The sequence below is a fragment of the Xenopus tropicalis genome, chromosome 1, assembly GCF_000004195.4.
Source record: "Xenopus tropicalis strain Nigerian chromosome 1, UCB_Xtro_10.0, whole genome shotgun sequence".
Lineage (NCBI taxonomy): Eukaryota > Metazoa > Chordata > Amphibia > Anura > Pipidae > Xenopus > Xenopus tropicalis.
This window is the reverse complement of record NC_030677.2, coordinates 36,090,328-36,111,323: the sequence shown is the minus strand read 5'-3', so window position 1 is coordinate 36,111,323 and position 20,996 is coordinate 36,090,328. Positions and strand designations below refer to the sequence as shown.

At 43.5% G+C, this 20,996-nt stretch overlaps 1 protein-coding gene and 1 pseudogene across 1 annotated transcript; one reads left to right on the top strand and one right to left on the bottom strand.

Annotated features, from left to right (window-relative positions):
* Positions 1-3,060: 3,060 nt before the first annotated feature.
* LOC100490984 lies at positions 3,061-4,012 on the top strand (annotated as a pseudogene).
* Positions 4,013-12,104: 8,092 nt separating this feature from the next.
* Positions 12,105-20,956, bottom strand: LOC101735228 (traf2 and NCK-interacting protein kinase-like). Its single transcript, XM_031895378.1, has 15 exons — positions 20,934-20,956; positions 20,644-20,697; positions 20,398-20,487; positions 19,845-19,913; positions 19,388-19,423; positions 19,192-19,257; positions 18,718-18,774; positions 17,492-17,620; positions 17,162-17,266; positions 16,968-17,058; positions 16,736-16,854; positions 15,483-15,534; positions 14,366-14,447; positions 13,159-13,310; positions 12,105-12,461 (listed from the first exon to the last, which is right to left on the bottom strand). Exons 8-15 carry the CDS (start codon positions 17,579-17,581, stop codon positions 12,448-12,450), a joined length of 705 nt encoding a protein of 234 aa, XP_031751238.1. The 5' UTR covers positions 17,582-17,620; positions 18,718-18,774; positions 19,192-19,257; positions 19,388-19,423; positions 19,845-19,913; positions 20,398-20,487; positions 20,644-20,697; positions 20,934-20,956; the 3' UTR covers positions 12,105-12,447.
* Positions 20,957-20,996: the final 40 nt, after the last annotated feature.

Below are 20,996 nucleotides of genomic sequence, written 5' to 3'. Positions count from 1 at the left end.
ATTGTCTATTTTTGACAAGTAACTGCTACTAGTGTGTCTTCACACTAAGGGCTCTGGTACACGGGGAGATTAGTCGCCCGCGGCAAAACTCCCTGCTCGCGGGCGACTAATCTCCCCGAGTTGCCTTCCCCCTGCCATCCCACCGGCGAACATGTAAGTCGCCGGCGGGATGGCAGACGCGGCGGGGCGATTTCGGGAAATCGCCGAAAAAGCCTTGCGAGTCTTTTTCGCCGATTTGTGCGAAATCGCGCCGCCACGTCTGCCATCCCGCCGGCGACTTACATGTTCGCCGGTGGGATGGCAGGGTCAAGGCAACTCGGGGAGATTAGTCGCCCGCGAGCAGGGAGTTTTGCCGCGGGCGACTAATCTCCCCGTGTACCAGAGCCCTAAGGGTAATGACACATGAAGCTACTTGTTGTGGCTACAAAATGTAGTAGTCTATGGCAGGGTATTTTCTAATGTTTTGTAGCCACAACAAGTAGCTGGCTACAAGTAGCACTCTTTAGCACTCTGTATCATAGCCCTAAGGGGTAGTAGTAGGTGTTATGGGATCTGCTATTACACTGCATTATATTGCCAAATTCCAGTAACAATCCTATATACTTGCAATTGTTTGCATAAAATAATTTGGAATCAAAAAGCACAATAACATAAACTAGAGGCAGTAGCAAAAAAGCTAACATAGTGGTGATGTTCAGGAGTAAACAGGAAAATTATATTGAGACTTAATAGTCTCCGAGAAACAGTGAGAGCTTAGACTCCAGGCAACATAAATGTGTGCATCACTGTTACTGTATTGATTTACTAGATATCTCTGTATTCAGCATAATCATAAGTAAACACAGATAACCAGACACATGCTTAACCCTATAGTGTAGGGAGTCCAATCTATCAGATGCAGTTCTTTAATATATGGCCCCCAGCCTACTTTGGGGATCCACAGATTTATTTGCATGGCATCATTATTTGTTATTATTTGAATATAATCTGTTTTTTTATAAACATGATACATGGCAAAAGTTGGAAGGACAACATTCCACTAATTATGTAATTCCAGTAATTACGTGTACTATTAGGAGAGAAGAAAACTTTGATCTTATTTAAGATGTGACATTTATTTTCAACAGTGTTTTTGCCCTGCCTGCAGAAATATGCAGTGTCATTTGGGGTTCTCTAATCTCGTGTCCACATTTGTCTCTTTGTTTGCGCAACTCTATCACAACCAAATATCTCAGGAGCGAGGAAGGTCACAATGGGCTTGCGTCAGGCTCTGTGGAACAATGGAAAGTGGAAGCAAACACATTTAGCTACTTTCAAAACTACATTATCAAGAAAACGGATTACTTGAACAATTGTGTTCCGTGTTTCATTGTACACGTATGAATAATACATCCAAAGAATTGCCATGGAAAGCCCCATTAGGGCTCTGGTACACGGGGAGATTAGTCGCCCTCGACAAATCTCCATTTTTGCGGGCGACTAATTTCCCCAATATGACATCCCACCGGCGAAAATGTAAATCGCTAGTGGGATGGCATACGTGGCAGTGTATGTCATATCGGGGAGATTAGTCACCCGCAACAAGGGAGATTTGTCCTGGGCGACTAATCTCCCCAAGTACCAGAGCCCTTAGAAATGTGCCAGTTGTTATTTGTGACCAGAAGGAAGGGTATACGTTTAGCAATAGACAGGCAGGTATTGGCTACCAATTTGACCACTCGATAGAAATGAAAGCCCACTGGCCCTTGTATGGACCTAAACTAATGTCCACAGATAAGGAATATGGAGGTAAAACCTGTGAAAATGTACACGGGTAACAAACAAGGGAAAGTATATAGCTAAATAGTCACCTTTATTTAAATTTTGATATTAAAGTGTTAGAACCCTGAGTACTACAATTGATATTATAAGAGCCACATGCATATATGCCATACATCCATGTATCATGGGTGTACTTATGCCACCTTATTACACCTCACAACTACTCCCCAAGTTACATCTCCAATACAACATTGTGGAGCCATCACATATCAAATTAAGTGAAGGGTCTAGAGATACTCTCTAGTAAAAGGCAAAATGGTTTCCCATTCAGTGGGATGAGAGTGCAGTCAGTACAGCAGCCTGTGGGCATTACATGTGCCCCTGACTATTTACAGGACCTGGGAGCCTTACCTTGTACCTGGGGCAAACACAGTTGCAGAGTAAAGGCACTAAAAGAGTTAATGAGCAGTTACCAGAAGTTGGCAAAGCCCCACCCTCCCTGAGGCACCGCCTCCTACTGACCAGCAAGTGCAGCAAGGAAATCACCTGTGTCTTATTCAGTCTGGAACCGGCAGCTCCCACCGCAGATATGTTCCCCCTCTGCCACCTGCTTGCCCATCGTGCCTAGGTACTGAGTGCCCACTCACATAGCCCAGGTACTGAGTGCCCACTCACACATACATACAGCCTAGGTACTGAGTGCCCACTCACACATACAGCCCAGGTACTGAGTGCCCACTCACACATACAGCTCAGGTACTGAGTGCCCACTCAGACATACAGCCTAGGTACTGAGTGCCCACTCACACATACAGCTCAGGTACTGAGTGCCCACTCACACATACAGCCCAGGTACTGAGTGCCCACTCACTCACACAGCCCAGGTATTGAGTGCCCACTCACTCACACAGCCCAGGCACTGAGTGCCCACTCACACATACAGCTCAGCTCATATGTATACACACACACAGCCCAGGCACTGAGTGCTCACTCATATGTATACACACACACAGCCCAGGCACTGAGTGCTCACTCATATGTATACACACACATAGCCCAGGTACTGAGTGCTCACTCATATGTATATACACACACACAGCCCAGGCACTGAGTGCTCACTCATATGTATACACACACAGCCCAGGCACTGAGTGCTCACTCATATGTATACACATACACAGCCCAGGCACTGAGTGCTCACTCATATGTATACACACACACAGCCCAGGTACTGAGTGCTCACTCATATGTATACACACACACACACACGTGTACTGATTGCTCACACACACACAACCTGCCCACTCAGAACTCTCTGCTTAAGTTCTGTACATGTTTAACTGCACCTTTTCACAGTCTCTCCTGTTACAGAGGGGATCAGAAGGCACAGAGAGAGAAACAGTACAAGCTGCCATGGTGGGGATTTGTATATTGATTTTTCCTTTTTTACTACAGGTCCCTTCCCACCTGGTTCGCTATCTTTCCGACTCTCAGCCTCCCTTCTGCATCCAACGCCTGGACCACCTGGTGCTGACTGTGCACAACCTGGACAAAACCATCAACTTCTACACTAAGGTGCTGGGCATGGAAGCCACAACCTTCAAGGTGCTGATCCCATTACCCAAACTTCCCAGTGTGAGAAGAGAGCTCTCTATTGTACTTATACCCAGGTGGAGGCAATGGGAAAGCTCTCTGAGAGTCAGGGCCTTTGGGGGTTTATGGGAAATGTAGTGCAATATGAGATGGAGGGCCACAGGTTGGATATGTGCTAATTAAATACGTTGTATTATTTCAGGGAGGCAGGAAGGCTCTGAGCTTTGGGATGCAAAAGATTAATCTGCATGAGGCTGGGAAAGAATTTGAACCGAAAGCGGCTGTCCCCTCCCCGGGATCAGCTGACCTGTGTCTCATCACGAGACGCCACTCAGCACTGTGGTGCAACACCTAAAGGTAAGGCCTTGTTTCTACCCCTCCCTGCAACAACCCCCTGACCATCACCTCCAGGTGTAACCCTCTAACAGTCAGCTCTGGGTATAACCCCCTCTAACAGTCAGCTCTGGGTATAACCCCCCTCTAACAGCCAGCTCCGGGTATAACTCCCTCTAACAGTCAGCTCTGGGTATCACCCCCCTCTAACAGTCAGCTCCGGGTATAACCCCCCTCTAACAGTCAGCTTTGGGAATAACCCCCCTCTAACAGAGGGGATTATAGGCAGATAGGGGGTGTACTTTTTTCCCATAAAAACGATCAACGCAGATTGCAGATTCTGTTAATGCCTATAAGAGGGGCCTGGATGAGTTCTTGAACAAGCAGAGTATCCAAGGCTATTGTGATACTAATATCTACAGTTAGTATTAGTGGTTGTATATATAGTTTATGTATGTGAGTGTATAGATTGGTAAGTATAGGTTGTGTGCGCTGGGTTTACTTGGAAAGGTTGAACTTGATGGACCCTCTAAAAGTCAGCTACGGGTATAACCCTCTAAAAATAATATTCAGTACAGGGCCAGGGAAGTACAATAATTAGCTATTAAGAGGGAAAGGAAGATTCTGGCTTCCCCTTACACAGAGTAATAAGTAATAAAATGTATTCAATGTTTCCGGCCTGCGGTGTGCCTGTAGAAGAAGGGCCGGTGAGTCGGACAGGCGCTGTTGGAGAAATCATATCGGTTTATATGCGGGACCCTGACCACAATCTGATAGAGGTGTCAAACTATGAGTCGGATATTAAGAAGAAATAATCAGGGGGCAGGCCCTGAGATATACAGTATATTGGGGAGCTTTTTCAGTATCTTATCATAGGGCCAAGGGGCATAACCATTTGCCTGCAGGGGGAGATGGATGTGGATCTGCTTTGACCTCTTGCTTATTTTAGGGCTTGGAGAGAATAGAGATTGGAGGGTAAGAGATGTATAAAATCATATGTATAAAACACTATAGGAGGCTTCTTAGGGCAAGGTCACATGAGTGCTTCTCCGCAGGCTGGCAATACGCCTCGTGTGGCCTTACACTTTGGGTCTGGTAATGAGGCCAGTTATGCCTTGGGGAATACCAGACTGCTGAGTGTTATACACATAATATAAAGATAAGTCATCAAAATAATCAGAGATCTGTTTTCTCTTTGCTGGGCTCACTAATTATCATTTGTACCTGGGAGAAAGTCAGTACAAAAATAAATTTAAAAAAATTAAGACCAGCTGCAACTTTGCTTCTTTCCATTTGCATGATACTGATAGGAGGAGAGCTTCCCTTTGCGGGCAGCACTAGAGCTGTATGCACTTATTGCTCCCACGTAACACTTCAAGTGCAAATATTTGTGCCTGTTTCCAATAAAATAGTATTTTGCAGTCTGTTTCTGTAGTCTCTCTGGGTCCCACGGGAGAAAAGCGCTTTACAAATGTTTGTTGTTGTTGTTGTGTAGGGGCAGATTACAATATGCTGGGCTGGTGTGCTGGTACCCAGGCTACAGTATTACGTAGGAAACGATCTGCTCCTTTCTCTCATCCTGCTCTTGTTCCAGCAAGGGGATGAGCTTACAGTGTATACAGTGGCTTGCAAAAGTATTCGGCCCCCTTGAACTTTTCCACATTTTGTCACATTACAGCCACAAACATGAATCAATTTTATTGGAATTCCACGTGAAAGACCAATACAAAGTGGTGTACACGTGAGAAGTGGAACGAAAATCATACATGATTCCAAACATTTTTTACAAATAAATAACTGCAAAGTGGGGTGTGCGTAATTATTCAGCCCCCTGAGTCAATACTTTGTAGAACCACCTTTTGCTGCAATTACAGCTGCCAGTCTTTTAGGGTCTGTCTCTACCAGCTTTGCACATCTACAGACTGAAATCCTTGCCCATTCTTCTTTGCAAAACAGCTCCAGCTCAGTCAGATTAGATGGACAGCGTTTGTGAACAGCAGTTTTCAGATCTTGCCACAGATTCTCCATTGGATTTAGATCTGGACTGTGACTGGGCCATTCTAACACATGGATTTGTTTTGTTTTAAACCATTCCATTGTTGCCCTGGCTTTATGTTTAGGGTCGTTGTCCTGCTGGAAGGTGAACCTCCGCCCCAGTCTCAAGTCTTTTGCAGACTTCAAGAGGTTTTCTTCCAAGATTGCCCTGTATTTGGCTCCATCCATCTTCCCATCAACTCTGACCAGCTTCCCTGTCCCTGCTGAAGAGAAGCACCCCCAGAGCATGATGCTGCCACCACCATATTTGACAGTGGGGATGGTGTGTTCAGAGTGATGTGCAGTGTTAGTTTTCTGCCACACATAGCGTTTTGCATTTTGGCCAAAAAGTTCCATTTTGGTCTCATCTGACCAGAGCACCTTCTTCCACATGTTTGCTGTGTCCCCCACATGGCTTGTGGCAAACTGCAAACGGGACTTCTTATGGTTTTCTGTTAACAATGGCTTTCTTCTTGCCACTCTTCCATAAAGGCCAACTTTGTGCAGTGCACGACTAATAGCTGTCCTATGGACAGATTCCCCCACCTGAGCTGTAGATCTCTGCAGCTCCCCCAGAGTCACCATGGGCCTCTTGGCTGCATTTCTGATCAGCGCTCTCCTTGTTCGGCCTGTGAGTTTAGGGGGACGGCCTTGTCTTGGTAGGTTTACAGTTGTGCCATACTCCTTCCATTTCTGAATGATCGCTTGAACATTGCTCCGTGGGATGTTCAAGGCTTTGGAAATCTTTTTGTAGCCTAAGCCTGCTTTAAATTTCTCAATAACTTTATCCCTGACCTGTCTGGTGTGTTCTTTGGACTTCATGGTGTTGTTGCTCCCAATATTCTCTTAGACAACCTCTGAGGCCGTCACAGAGCAGCTGTATTTGTACTGACATTAGATTACACACAAGTGCACTCTATTTAGTCATTAGCACTCATCAGGCAATGTCTATGGGCAACTGACTGCACTCAGACCAAAGGGGGCTGAATAATTACGCACACCCCACTTTGCAGTTATTTATTTGTAAAAAATGTTTGGAATCATGTATGATTTTCCTTCCACTTCTCACATGTACACCACTTTGTATTGGTCTTTCACGTGGAATTCCAATAAAATTGATTCATGTTTGTGGCTGTAATGTGACAAAATGTGGAAAAGTTCAAGGGGGCCGAATACTTTTGCAAGCCACTGTATATACAATATACAGTTAGGCCATTTCCCTATGGCACCAAACTGTAAATGATATCATTTTAAACGGTACTTAGTGATGTCAATTCTGTCACATGACTCACTACAACGTGTATATTATAATAAAGTCCCCCCTGTCATAAAATATGAGGATATTAGAAGTCACCTCGGAGTTCCATGACCTGTATAAAAGCACTTGGCCTTGTATCTTTATATGGTCATAGAACTCCTTGTGACTAATAATATACCTATATGTTACAATAGGGGGTACTTTATTCACTATATATTATAAGGAATGTCTCTGTGACTTATAATATCCTTATATGTTACAATAGGGGGTACTTTATTCGCTATATATTATAAAGAACTCCTCGGGGACTTATAATATCCCTATATGTTACAATAGGGGGTACTTTATTCACTATATATTATAAGGAACATCTCTGTGACTTATAATATCCTTATATGTTACAATAGGGGGTACTTTATTCGCTATGTATTATAAGGAACTCCTCAGGGACTAATAATATCCCTATATTTTACAATAGGGGTACTTTAATCGCTAATATATTCATAGACTCATTATTATCAGTATCAACCTCCATATGTTGATAATAATCTCCCTGCAGTGATCCCCAAAGGAAACACAAAGCTGTAATACAGTCCCTGAATGTCCCAGTAAAGATAAAATGAATTCATACGACGCAGTCAATGCAACTTTACACAAATAAGGACAAAAATGTTTACACCCTATCAGCCAGTTGGCAGCAATGGGCACCTGTAGTGATTCTGTTGTAAATAGTGACTGTTGTGCCAGAGAGCCTCGTTGCCCGTTTCTCTGTGCCAGAGGGCCTCGTTACCCGTTTCTCTGTGCCAGAGGGCCTCGTTACCCGTCTCTCTGTGCCAGAGGGCCTCGTTACCCGTTTCTCTGTGCCAGAGGGCCTCGTTACCCGTTTCTCTGTGCCAGAGGGCCTCGTTACCCGTTTCTCTGTGCCAGAGGGCCTCGTTACCCGTTTCTCTGTGCCAGAGGGCCTCGTTACCCGTTTCTCTGTGCCAGAGGGCCTCGTTACCCGTTCCTCTGTGCCAGAGGGCCTCCTTACCCGTTCCTCTGTGCCAGAGGGCCTCGTTACCTGTTTCTCTGTGCCAGAGGGCCTCCTTACCCGTTCCTCTGTGCCAGAGGGCCTCCTTACCCGTTCCTCTGTGCCAGAGGGCCTCGTTACCTGTTTCTCTGTGCCAGAGGGCCTCGTTACCCGTTCCTCTGTGCCAGAGGGCCTCGTTGTCCATTTCTCTGTGCCAGAGGGCCTCGTTACCCGTTTGTGCCAGAGGGCCTCGTTACCCGTTTCTCTGTGCCAGAGGGCCTCGTTACCCGTTTCTCTGTGCCAGAGGGCCTCGTTACCCGTTCCTCTGTGCCAGAGGGCCTCGTCGCCCATTTCTCTGTGCCAGAGGGCCTCGTTACCCGTTTGTGCCAGAGGGCCTCGTTACCCGTTTCTCTGTGCCAGAGGGCCTCGTTACCCGTTTCTCTGTGCCAGAGGGCCTCGTTACCTGTTTCTCTGTGCCAGAGAGCCTCGTTACCTGTTTCTCTGTGCACTGTGCCTTTAGCAGGGACAGAAAAGCCTTAAGAGTAAAGACTGTTTGTGCTCTTAGTGCTCACTATCCTACCAGGGAGGTGGCCTCCAGCCAGCAACAGGCCCAGAAGAGCCCCCATTGCTCAGATATTTATTTAAAAATGGGGCAATTAAAAGGGCAAGAGAAAGAGATTTTTTTAAAAATATCTATCACTTTCTTTTTTACATTTTTTTTTAATAAATATCCAGTGCAAGTTACAATTTTATTTATTCAAGGTCTTCTATTTAGGATGCACCTTTCCTATAATTGACCGATAAACCAATGATTCAATGGGCTGGCCATTCTATGGATGTCAGTTAAGCACCTTTCTTGTTTCCTTAATGGGTTGCTATGGTCAGTGATCATGGCAACTCCAAAGGAAAAAAACAGACTGCAGTTTAAACGCAATAGCTTACCCTTACCCTTTGAGTAGGCATTTCCTATATGAAAATACAGTATTTTGTATATTTTTTTATTTTTTGTCCAGTTGTGGGCTATGCCTTCTTCTCTTACTCATCATTAGAATTTATATTAAAAGGATGATTGATATGAGCCAAAAGTGGGCTTGGAGGTTATTATGGCCATCTCCCCAATAAGACAATCTAGCATGGATTGATATAATCTAAAGATGGAATATTTATTGTATAAATCAGTACACAATAAAGATTTCTCAGATACAGTTGTTAGAAGATGCTGTTGTCCATGAAGAAGAGAACATAGAGGGCTGCCATCGGGACCACGATGTTATGTGGGGGGCCCAAGGATGTTAAATAGGCCCCCTATGCCCCAAACCCTCCCCCGATGGCTGCCTTCTTCTGTTCTTTTAGTGCTTCATTCCTAAGGAGAGATTGTTCAGCGTTATTCATGGAGTAGGTGAGTTTATAATAATTCTGTCATTTGTTTGTTTTTACTATTTGCATTTATAGTTTTTGTCATTGCGTGTTTTATATATAACGTTCCCTTTGCTGCTAATGTAAAGGTTAACTACAACTATCTAATAATAACGTGTTCTCCCATCCCAGCTTGTTTGTCTGTCCTGTAGATTTAAGGTCCCCCCCATACACGAGATCGCCAAGCGAGCGGATCTTCACCCGATATCCCCACCTATGGGTGGGTGATATCGGGGAGCGTGTAGGTAAAAAAAAAAAAATTTCGATCGTTTGGCCCAGTGGCCAAACGATCGAATTATATTGGCGCAATGGGGCAGTCGGTTCGGGGACCGCATCAACGAGCTGATGCAGTCCCCGATCCGACTGAATTTTCTAACCTGGCCGATTGATATCTGGCGAATTTCAGACCAGATGTCGGTTGGGCAGGCCTGTCATTTCTGCCCCTACACGGGCAGATAAGCTGCAGAATCTGTCCAAGGGACCCATATCGGCAGCTACTATCGGCCCGTGTATGGGGACCTTTAGCCCAGTTTAGTGACCTCTGCCCTAATACAAGTCTTTATTATTGGTGGCTTTAGTATCGAATGAATTTGTATGTAGGAAAACAAGAGAATATTTATATGAACGGGAGCAGTAGATAGTTATAGTCAATGCATCGTGTGAACTATAATGAGAATGAGCAGTTCCCCTTACCTTGCAGATGGTCTTCTAGATGGGAAAAATAGAACATAGAGGGCTGCCATCGGGACCACGATGTTATGTGGGGGGCCCAAGGATGTTAAATAGGCCCCCTATGCCCCAAACCCTCCCCCGATGGCTGCCTTCTTCTGTTCTTTTAGTGCTTCATTCCTAAGGAGAGATTGTTCAGCGTTATTCATGGAGTAGGTGAGTTACATAGTTACATAGTTACATAGGGTTGAAAAAAGACCATTGTCCATCAAGTTCAACCCATCCGAGTAAACCCAGCACACAACCTATACTAACCAATCTATACACTCACATACATAAACTATATATATACAACCAGTAATACTAACTGTAGATATTAGTATCACAATAGCCTTGGATATTCTGCTTGTTCAAAAACTCATCCAGGCCCCTCTTAAAGGCATTAACAGAGTCTGCCATTACCACATCACTAGGAAGGGCATTCCACAGCCTCACTGCCCTCACCGTGAAAAACCACCTACGCTGCTTCAAATGGAAGCTCTGTTCCTCTAATCTATAGGGGTGACCTCTGGTGCGCTGATTGTTTTTATGGGAAAAAAGAACATCCCCCAACTGCCTATAATCCCCTCTAATGTACTTGTACAGAGTAATCATGTCCCCTCGCAAGCGCCTCTTTTCCAGAGAAAACAACCCCAACCTCGACAGTCTAACCTCATAGCTTAAATCTTCCATCCCCTTTACCAGTTTAGTTGCACGTCTCTGCACTCTCTCCAGCTCATTAATATCCTTCTTAAGGACTGGAGCCCAAAACTGCACTGCATACTCAAGGTGAGGCCTTACCAGGGACCTATAAAGCGGCAAAAATATGTTCTCATCCCTTGAGTCAATGCCCTTTTTTATACAAGACAGCACTTTATTTGCTGTAGTAGCCACAGAATGACACTGCCTGGAATTAGACAACTTGTGATCTACAAAAACCCCTAGATCCTTCTCCAGTTTATAATAATTCTGTCATTTGTTTGTTTTTACTATTTGCATTTATAGTTTTTGTCATTGCATGTTTTATATATAACGTTCCCTTTGCTGCTAATGTAAAGGTTAACTACAACTATCTAATAATAACGTGTTCTCCAATCCCAGCTTGTTTGTTTGTCCCGTAGATTTAAGGTCCCCCCCATACACGAGATCGCCAAGCGAGCGGATCTTCAACCGATATCCCCACCTACGGGTGGGTGATATCGGGGAGCGTGTAGGTAAAAAAAAGAAATAATTCGATCGTTTGGCCCAGTGGGCCAACGAGGGGACCACATCAACGAGCTGATGCAGTCCCCGATCCGACTGAATTTTCTAACCTGGCTGATCGATATCTGGCCAATTTCAGGCCAGATGTCGGTTGGGCAGGCCTGTCGTTTCTGCCCCTACACGGGCAGATAAGCTGCCAAATTGGTCCAAGGGACCCATATCGGCAGCTACTATCGGCCTGTGTATTCATGGAGTAGGTGAGTTTATAATAATTCTGTCATTTGTTTGTTTTTACTATTTGCATTTATAGTTTTTGTCATTGCGTGTTTTATATATAACGTTCCCTTTGCTGCTAATGTAAAGGTTAACTACAACTATCTAATAATAACGTGTTCTCCCATCCCAGCTTGTTTGTCTTTCCCGTAGATTTATGGTCCCCATACATGAGATCGCCAAGCGAGCGGATCTTCACCCGATATCCCCACCTACGGGTGGCCGATATTAGGGAGTGTGTAGGTAAAAAAAAATAATTCGATCGTTTGGCCCAGGGGCCAAACGATTGAATTATATTGGTGGCAATGGGGCAGTCGGTTCAGGGACCCCATCAATGAGCCGATGCAGTCCCCGATCCGACTGAATTTTCTAACCTGGCCAATCGATATCTGGCCGATTTTAGGCCAGATATCGGTCGGCCAGGTCCCTCGTTTCTGCCCCTACACGGGCCAATAAGCTGCCGAATCGGTTAGAGGGACCCATATCGGCAGCTACTATCAGCCCATGTATGGGGACCTTTAGCCCAGTTTAGTAAACTCTGCCCTAATACAAGTCTTTATTATTGGTGGCTTTAGTATCAGATGAATTTGTATGTAGGAAAGCAAGAGAATATTTGTATGAACGGGAGCAGTAGCTAGTTAAAGTCAATGCATCGTGTGAAATATAATGAGAATGAGCAGTTCCCTTACCTCTGTGCAGCTGTTGGGCAATGTTCTTCTTGCAGATGGTCTTCTAGATGGGAAGAAGAGAACATAGAGGGCTGCCATCGGGACCACAATGTTATGTGGGGGGCCCAAGGATGTTAAATAGGCCCCCTATGCCCCAAACCCTCCCCCGATGGCTGCCTTCTTCTGTTCTTTTAGTGCTTCATTCCTAAGGAGAGATTGTTCAGCGTTATTCATGGAGTAGGTGAGTTTATAGTAATTCTGTCATTTGTTTGTTTTTACTATTTGCATTTATAGTTTTTGTCATTGCTTGTTTTATATATAACGTTCCCTTTGCTGCTAATGTAAAGGTTAACTACAACTATCTAATAATAACGTGTTCTCCCATCCCAGCTTGTTTGTCTTTCCCGTAGATTTATGGTCCCAATACACGAGATCGCCAAGCGAGCGGATCTTCACCCGATGTCCCCACCTACGGGTGGCCAATATCGGGGAGCGTGTAGGTAAAAAAATGGGGGGGGGCAATGGGGCAGTCGGTTAGGGGACCCCATCAATGAGCCGATGCAGTCCCCGATCCGACTGAATTTTCTAACCTGGCCGATTGATATCTGGCCAATTTAAGGCCAGATGTCGGTTGGGCAGGCCCCTCGTTTCTGCCCCTACACGGGCCGATAAGCTGCCAAATTGGTCCAAGGGACCCATATCAGCAGCTACTATCGGCCCGTGTATGGGGACCTTTAGCCCAGTTTAGTGACCTCTGCCCTAATACAAGTCTTTATTATTGGTGGCTTTAGTATCGAATGAATTTGTTTGTAGGAAAGCAACAGAATATATTTGTATGAACAAATAGATAGTTATAGTCAATGCATCGTGTGAACTATAATGAGAATGAGCAGTTCCCTTACCTCTGTGCAGCTGTTGGGCGATGTTCTTCTGCACACCCCTTTCACCCCAGATCTCTCCAATGAAGGGGTGTGACAGAAGTTGCCTTGCAGACGGTCTTCTCGATGGTTCTCTCTGCAGGCACTCGGAAATGAAGGAACGGAACTTGTCGCTCCTGGAAAAAAGAAACGGTGGCAAAATTATATCATATATTATAATTGTTCATGTTACATAATATCTCATTTCCCAGAGTTCACACATTTAACAGTTTGTTAATAGAATCAGCATAGCCAAGTGCCCTGTATACCCCATTATCCTCTCTATAAATGCCTCGCTGCCCAATCACAACACAGGCAGATAGGGGCTGTTCAAGACAGCAATAGAGGGTGAGCCCATTACGAACCCTGAATTATTAGGGTACATTTACCTGTGACCAAATTTCTGTCTCTCTGGTTTTGCCAACATCTTAGCCCGGCTTGTATTGGCTGCCAGATACCAGCCCCAAGATCTCAAGCTCAGCACGAGAGTCTGCATTTGTGCATTCAAGAGCTACACATACTACACATCACCTTCACCCTTATTTCAGCCCGGACTGGGACACTTAATAGGCCCTGGCATTTCATATACACAGAGGCCAAAAAAGCCCCCCCCCAGCCCAATAAAAAGTGACTGTCTATGGCATCTTACAGCATTTACCTGCCCTCATTTACCCATTTATCCCTTTCCCCATCCTTACTTTACCTCATATGCCAATGTCCCCCTCACCGTAACTTCTACCTTGCCTATTTCCCTACCTTTCCTGACTCTCTTTCTCATTCACACACCTTATCAACCCTTTCCATGTTCCCGATCTCCCACTAACTGCCTATTCCATTTCCCCACCCTCTCCCCCAACTGCCTATTCCATTTCCCCACCCTCTGCCCCTAACTGCCTATTCCATTTCCCCACCCTCTCCCCCTAACTGCCTATTCCATTTCCCCACTCTCTCCCCCTTACTGCCTATTCCATTTCCCCACCCTCTCCCCCTAACTGCCTATTCCATTTCCCCACCCTCTCCCCCTAACTGCCTATTCCATTTCCCCACCCTCTCCCCCTAACTGCCTATTCCATTTCCCCACCCTCTCCCCCTAACTGCCTATTCCATTTCCCCACCCTCTCCCCCTAACTGCCTATTCCATTTCCCCACCACCCCCTCACTGGCTTTTCCTATTCTAGTGAAAGAGACTCACCATTTTCCCCATGGTGTTAATGTTGGCGTGGGACCGCGTGTGATCTTCTCAATCAGCTTCTGTTGTGGAAGTTTGCTGAATGCTGGGATGTAAAGATACAACACAAAAATATGACGACCGATGAATACAACATTTCGGGTGATTCACTTGAATTCAAATTTTTAAGCTTTGTCGAATCCTGTAAATTCTGTAACTTAAAGTGGGTTTCTTTCTCAACTGACATACAAAAAATGAATTGGGAATCAGGAAATCAATGATTACAATTGTTTGGAAATGGAAGATACGCCTCTTATTGGCCTATACAGGAGCTTGCCAGCTTTTAGCGGCCAGTTCATCACATTTGTGTTTTCAAATTTTATTAAATGGGCACATTTACAAGTTTGAAAAGTCAAATTCTAGAAAAATTAAAATTCCTGTTCTTTGCCCCAAAAAATGGTGTATTATGGAAACGAAACAAATTCAAATTTTAGTAAATCAGCCCCTTTGTTTTTAATATTTAATAATATTGTATGTTACAGTGTGACACATAAATGCCCCCTAACCATTCTACTAACAGTTCTACATGCAGTACAGTACAGGTATAGGACCCGTTATCCAGAATGCTCAGGACCAAGGGTATTTCGCATAAGGGGTCTTTCCGTAATTTGGATCTCCATACTGTAAGTCTACTAAAATATATAAGTACAAGTAATATAAGTTTAATTAAACCCAATTGGATTGTTCTGCCCCCAATAAGGGGTAATTATATCTTAGTTGGGATCAAGTACAGGTACTGTTTTATTATTACAGAGAAAAGGGAATCATTTAACCATGAAATAAACCCAATAGGGCTGTTCTGCCCCCAATAAGGGGTAATTATATCTTAGTTGGGATCAAGTACAGGTACTGTTTTATTATTACAGAGAAAAGGGAATCATTTAACCATGAAATAAACCCAATAGGGCTGTTCTGCCCCCAATAAGGGGTAATTATATCTTAGTTGGGATCAAGTACAAGGTACTGTTTTATTACTAAAGAAAAAAGGAAACCAGTTTTGTAATTCAGAGCTTTCTGGATAATGGGTTTCCGGATAAGGGATCCCATACCTCTACACATGCACACACTAGGGTTTACTTACAGAGTCCCTCCGCCATTTCGATGGCTGCAATGCCGAGTGACCAGATGTCAGCCTGGATATTAAAATATGGGGAAAAGACAGTTATTAGAGAAGAATATACACAGAGTACATGGACATAATTCCAGTTGCAGATGATTCAGATACTTCTGATCCCTATCGTACCACACCCTGATAGTGATTCTATTTAGGATGCACAATAACAAATCCATTAGATGCCTATAATCAAGTAGTGAAGTGCTGTCTATGAAGATTCTCATTCATCCAGGTCATGATATACAGTATCTAGTAGAATTAAGTCTAAAACAACTGGACTTTTCTGAGTTTTTCTTGAAAATGTTTCACCACTCATCCGAGTGGCTTCTTCAGTTCAAATGACTGGTAGGGAATTCCCCGGTATTTAAACTCTTGATGGTAGCTAACACCTAACTGAACAAGTTCAATGGAACCATTGTGATTGGATGTCTGTGACTCTACTACCATCAAGAGTTTAAATACCGGGGAATTCCCTACCAGTCATTTGAACTGAAGAAGCCACTCAGATGAGTGGTGAAACGTTTTCAAGAAAAACTCAGAAAAGTCCAGTTGTTTTAGACTTAATTCTACTAGATAGTGAAGTGCTGTGACTTTTATGTCTAGAAAATGACCCCAAACTGAGAGTCGCGTGTGTTACACGGAGTGTAACCTCCCCAGAAAGCATAAGCAGTCAGATGAAGTTGGTTTCTAATATTCTTGTGTCCTCAGGGCCGGACTGAGCTGCCGGGATACAGAGAAAAATCCTGGTGGGCCCCGGCGGCCCAGATCCGACCCTTGCCGGCGCTCCCCCTGCCCCACCGTTCCTCCCCTGATGCGTTAAATTTACGCGCTCGGGGGAGGACGTCGGATGGGGGGCCCTGCGGGGGGGTTAGGGGGGGCCCTGCGGGGGGGGGGTTAGGGGGGGCCTTGTGGGGGGGGTTAGGGGGGGCCCTGCGGGGGAGGGTTAGGGGGGCCCCTGTGGGGGAGGTTAGGGGACGCGTCCGGCAGGGGCACCTATGGGCCCTTCACCCCCCAGTCTGACCCTATGTGTCCTGCACCTAAAATGCATTTCACTCTCTCATTTCAGATTCTCGTATCACAGAAACCACATTACAGCTCTGCATTCTCTGTTATGAGAGGGGTAAGTAAAGTGAGTGGAAAATTCCATGCAGTTCACTGCGTGTAAGCGACATACATTTTATATAACGGAGACATTAAAGAAAGGGAAGACATCGCAATACCTTATGGTCATACTCGAGCTTGTTCTTGCCAAAATTAGCCAGTACTTCTGGGGCCGAGTATGTTATAGTCCCAGAAGTACTGCTGCTCTTTCCTCCACAAGTGGCGAAGCCAAATTCGCCTGAAATTGTATGAGAAAAGCAGGGATGTTAATGTTCATTTAGACATGCTAGCCACCAATAAACACCATGGAGAAAAAAATATCCTTGTGTTCAGATTCCAAGCGTCACTTACCGATCTTCACCTCTCCCAATGAGGTGATTAGGATGTTTTCGGGCTTGATGTCATGGTGGATGATGTTCTTCTTTTGCAGGTGGAAAAGGCCCTGAGAAATCAAGAAAGCAAAAGTAAGTATATAAATATTTTTGAACTCTTTGATTAATTAGAAATATGCAGAGTAGCACCAAGGAGTTCAACGTGTGACATACCGTGGTTATTTGTTTGCAGATGTAGGAGATCCACCTTTCTCCTAAGGTCTTTCTGGTGCCAATGAGATCTTGCAGAGTGGCACCAGTGATGAACTCAGTAGCAATCTAGAAAACAAATAAAGAATATTTGGTTAACTATTTGCCTAAAAATGTATTGGGAACCCGAGGAAGAGGCTTTGTGGCTTTAAGTCTTGGTGTGACTGCAATAACAGCCGCAACTGTTTCTTACCAAACTGGATCATGTTTGCACCCAAAATGCGTATTAGATCAGTTAAAATTGGCATGTTTGCTACATAAATGTGTAACCTCTCCGAGTAAACACTTCCTTACCCATAGTCCTTCAGGGAGCAATGGTGTCCGTAGGGCCTGATGGTAATAGGCCCCATAGAAATCCACAATGTTTTTATGGCCTGACACCATTTCAAGGACTTCAACTTCCTTTTCGATTCCTTTTTGCTTCTAGTTTAAAAAAAAAAAGAAACAAGGTAAATAAAATGGATACAATAACAATTTCAAATACCCCAACCTAACTTGATGTTATGAAAAATGACAGCTTTGTAATATCCCTACATGAGTATTGTATAATATGACAGAGACTTCTTTAATTCTTTAATATCAAACTGTATAGGTATAGGACCTATTATCCAGAATGCTCAGGGCCAAGGGTATTCCGGATAAGGGGTCTTTCCGTAATTTGGATCTCCACACCTTACTAAAAAATGTATAAAACATTAATTAAACCCAATAGGGCTGTTCTGCATCCAATAAGGATTATTTAACTCTTAGTTGGGATCAAGTACAGGTACTGTTTTATTATTACAGAGAAAAGGGAATCATTTAACCATTAAATAAACCCAATAGGGCTGTTCTGCCCCCAATAAGGGGTAATTATATCTTAATTGGGATCAAGTACAGGTACTGTTTTATTATTACAGAGAAAAAGGAATCATTTAACCATTAAATAAACCCAATAGGGCTGTTCTGCCCTCAATAAGGGGTAATTATATCTTAGTTGGGATCAAGTACAGGGACTGATTTATTATTACAGAGAAAAGAGAATCATTTAACCATTAAATAAACCCAATAGGGCTGTTCTGCCCCCAATAAGGGGTAATTATATCTTAGTTGGGATCAAGTACAGGGACTGATTTATTATTACAGAGAAAAGGGAATCATTTAACCATTAAATAAACCCAATAGGACTGTTCTGCCCCCAATAAGGGGTAATTATATCTTAGTTGGGATCAAGTACAAGGTATTGTTTTATTATTACAGAGAAAAAGCAAATCAGTTTTAAAATTCTGAATTATTTGATTAAAATGGAGTCTATGGGAGACAGGCTTTCCGTAATTCTGAGCTTTCTGGATAACAGGTTTCTGGATAAGGGATCCCATACCTGTATTTGTTATTTTACAGTAACATAGTTATTAGGGACCAGGGTATTTCACTGACTGTATTTCGTTAACAAGTTTTCTTTCTACCGATAACCATAATGTAGGTATAACAAAAGGCTAATTAGTATCTAATTACAGTAATCATTAATCATGACACATTACCTCTTGATCTTCTATGATTACAATGGCCACCTCCACTCGTCTGCTTCGGTGCCATCCCTGTAACAAAAGTAGGAAAAGAAACTCAGTGATCATTGCTAACAAAACAGAATGGGAAAGCAAATAGATATACAGAAGCATATAAATATTATTATTATTAACATCTATTTATAAAGAGCCAACATATCCCGCAGCGCTGTACAATAAGTGGGTTTCATACACTGGACATACAGAGTAACATATAAAGCAATCAATAACCGATACAAGAGGTGAAGAGAGCCCTGCCCAAAAGAGCTTACAATCTACAAATATAAATATGGAAAGGTTTATTGGCTGAAGCACAAGAAAAACACAGAAAGGACAATACTCTAGAGGGCACAACCAATGGACAGAATTACATAATAATAATAATAATAATAATTACATAATAACCCAAAAGCACACACACACATTTTAACACAGAATAAAATATCTTACATTGTAAATCACTCCATTGGGGTCCTCTCCGATTTGTTCCCCCAATTTGAAATATCTCCCGGGCTCCTGAAAAACAACATTGAAAATGTGATAAACTAATATTAAGCAGTTGGACAAGTAACCTTTCTAACATGTGAGTAGTGCAGAAGGTGTAAGAGGAAACAGAGGGTAGAAATACAGTTTTACAGCTACTTACTGGATATTTCTCAGCGAGTGAGATGGTGTTATTCCCCTGAGGAAGAGAAAAGGGATTTAATCAGAGCAACTCATTTTGTGGAACTGCTAACATAATATTTTGTAGAGCAAGGAAAGGATTCATTTACTATGTGGTGCCAGTATGTTAGTTAAAGTCGTTTGGCTCATACATAGAATGTTTATAATGAACTGGCAGATACATCTTGGTAAAAACAGAGAACAATTTGACCCTTTACAACTTTAGTTTAAGGAACAGGCCTTGTGCTGAACTATACTTTGCTTATAGTTTGAACCCTCTTTATAAAAAAAATCCCTCTCTCTCACACAAGCTGAACCGCTGGGCTTTGAGATAAGAGCAGCTCATTATCCAGAAGGATTGAAAAGGGGAAATCAATTTAAATATAAATCGATAAAAAGGTTGAATTAGATCTGTTTGTTTAAACCTCATTGAGACCCACCTCGTTGGTCGGAGGTTCCACTCGCTTTCTCTGGGAGATCTTGGGCCGGCAGGTGGTAGTGCCAGATTCCTGGGAAAGAAAATGTGTTGTTATATAAACTGATCTTAAAGTAGAACTGCAACACCCACATGTATATGTTTGTGCCCATAAATAAGGGGAGATAGAGCTTTGGAGCGGGCTTGATGGTTGGTATGTCTTGCAGTGTCCTTTCTTTTATACCCCTCATTGCTCTGATTGCAGGAGTTTGTATAGTGAAGCCTGCCTGAATCTTGGCTTTAGTGTGTATGTTCTAGAAGGGCAATGGGAGATGTGGAAGGTCTGAGAGGATGTAACGGAGGCAAAAAGTGGTGCCCAACCCCCCCCCCACTGAGCCCTTGTGCATTTGACCTGCAGGTAAGAGTGGGATGGGGCCTACATAAGAATTTGCATGATGTGGTTGGATGGGGGCCTGCTCGGAGCCCAAATAGGTTTAAAATGATTAAATGCTATATTGAGAGAAAAAATATTAAATTAAGCTCAAACCTAAACTATAGAAAAAAAATGAAGCTCAAACCTCCTTAAGGTCTTTCTTATCTTCTTGGCTCAGTTCCTTTACTGAGCCCTTGTCCTGGCTGGTGTTGGTGCCAGTCTCTTCAGGTGACGCCTGGGAAATAAAAATACAGTTTCTCAACCATCTAAGTGAGAGCTTAAAAGTGTCATTAAAACATGTTCCTAGAGAAACGGTCACAATGGATTTTATGTAGCCGAGTTGGATATTTTAATATAATTGTGTTTCTCTTTTACATAATTTTCTGCTTACCTGGTAGTGGCAGGGGCTGGTGTCGGCGCTCGCCTCCACTATCAGGTCTTCCTCCTGGTTAAGTCAGAAAAAAAGATTGAAAAAATAATTTCATGGCTCCAATAAAAACTGAGCCCTTTTAAACACATTGCCTGACGCAATGGTTCTGGGTGCAGACCAATAAGAAGGCTGATGCCTTAATTTCTGGCAAAGTAGGCGGTGCCTAACAAATTGTCAACCCCAAAGTAAATCTAGATTGGATATTCTCTGAATATATCTTTTTCTATTGTGACCCTATTATTTTTTCTTACCTGACAGATGTTGTCATCAGGGATTTCTGGAGTCTCCTGATTGAAAAAAAGGTAAGAAAAAGA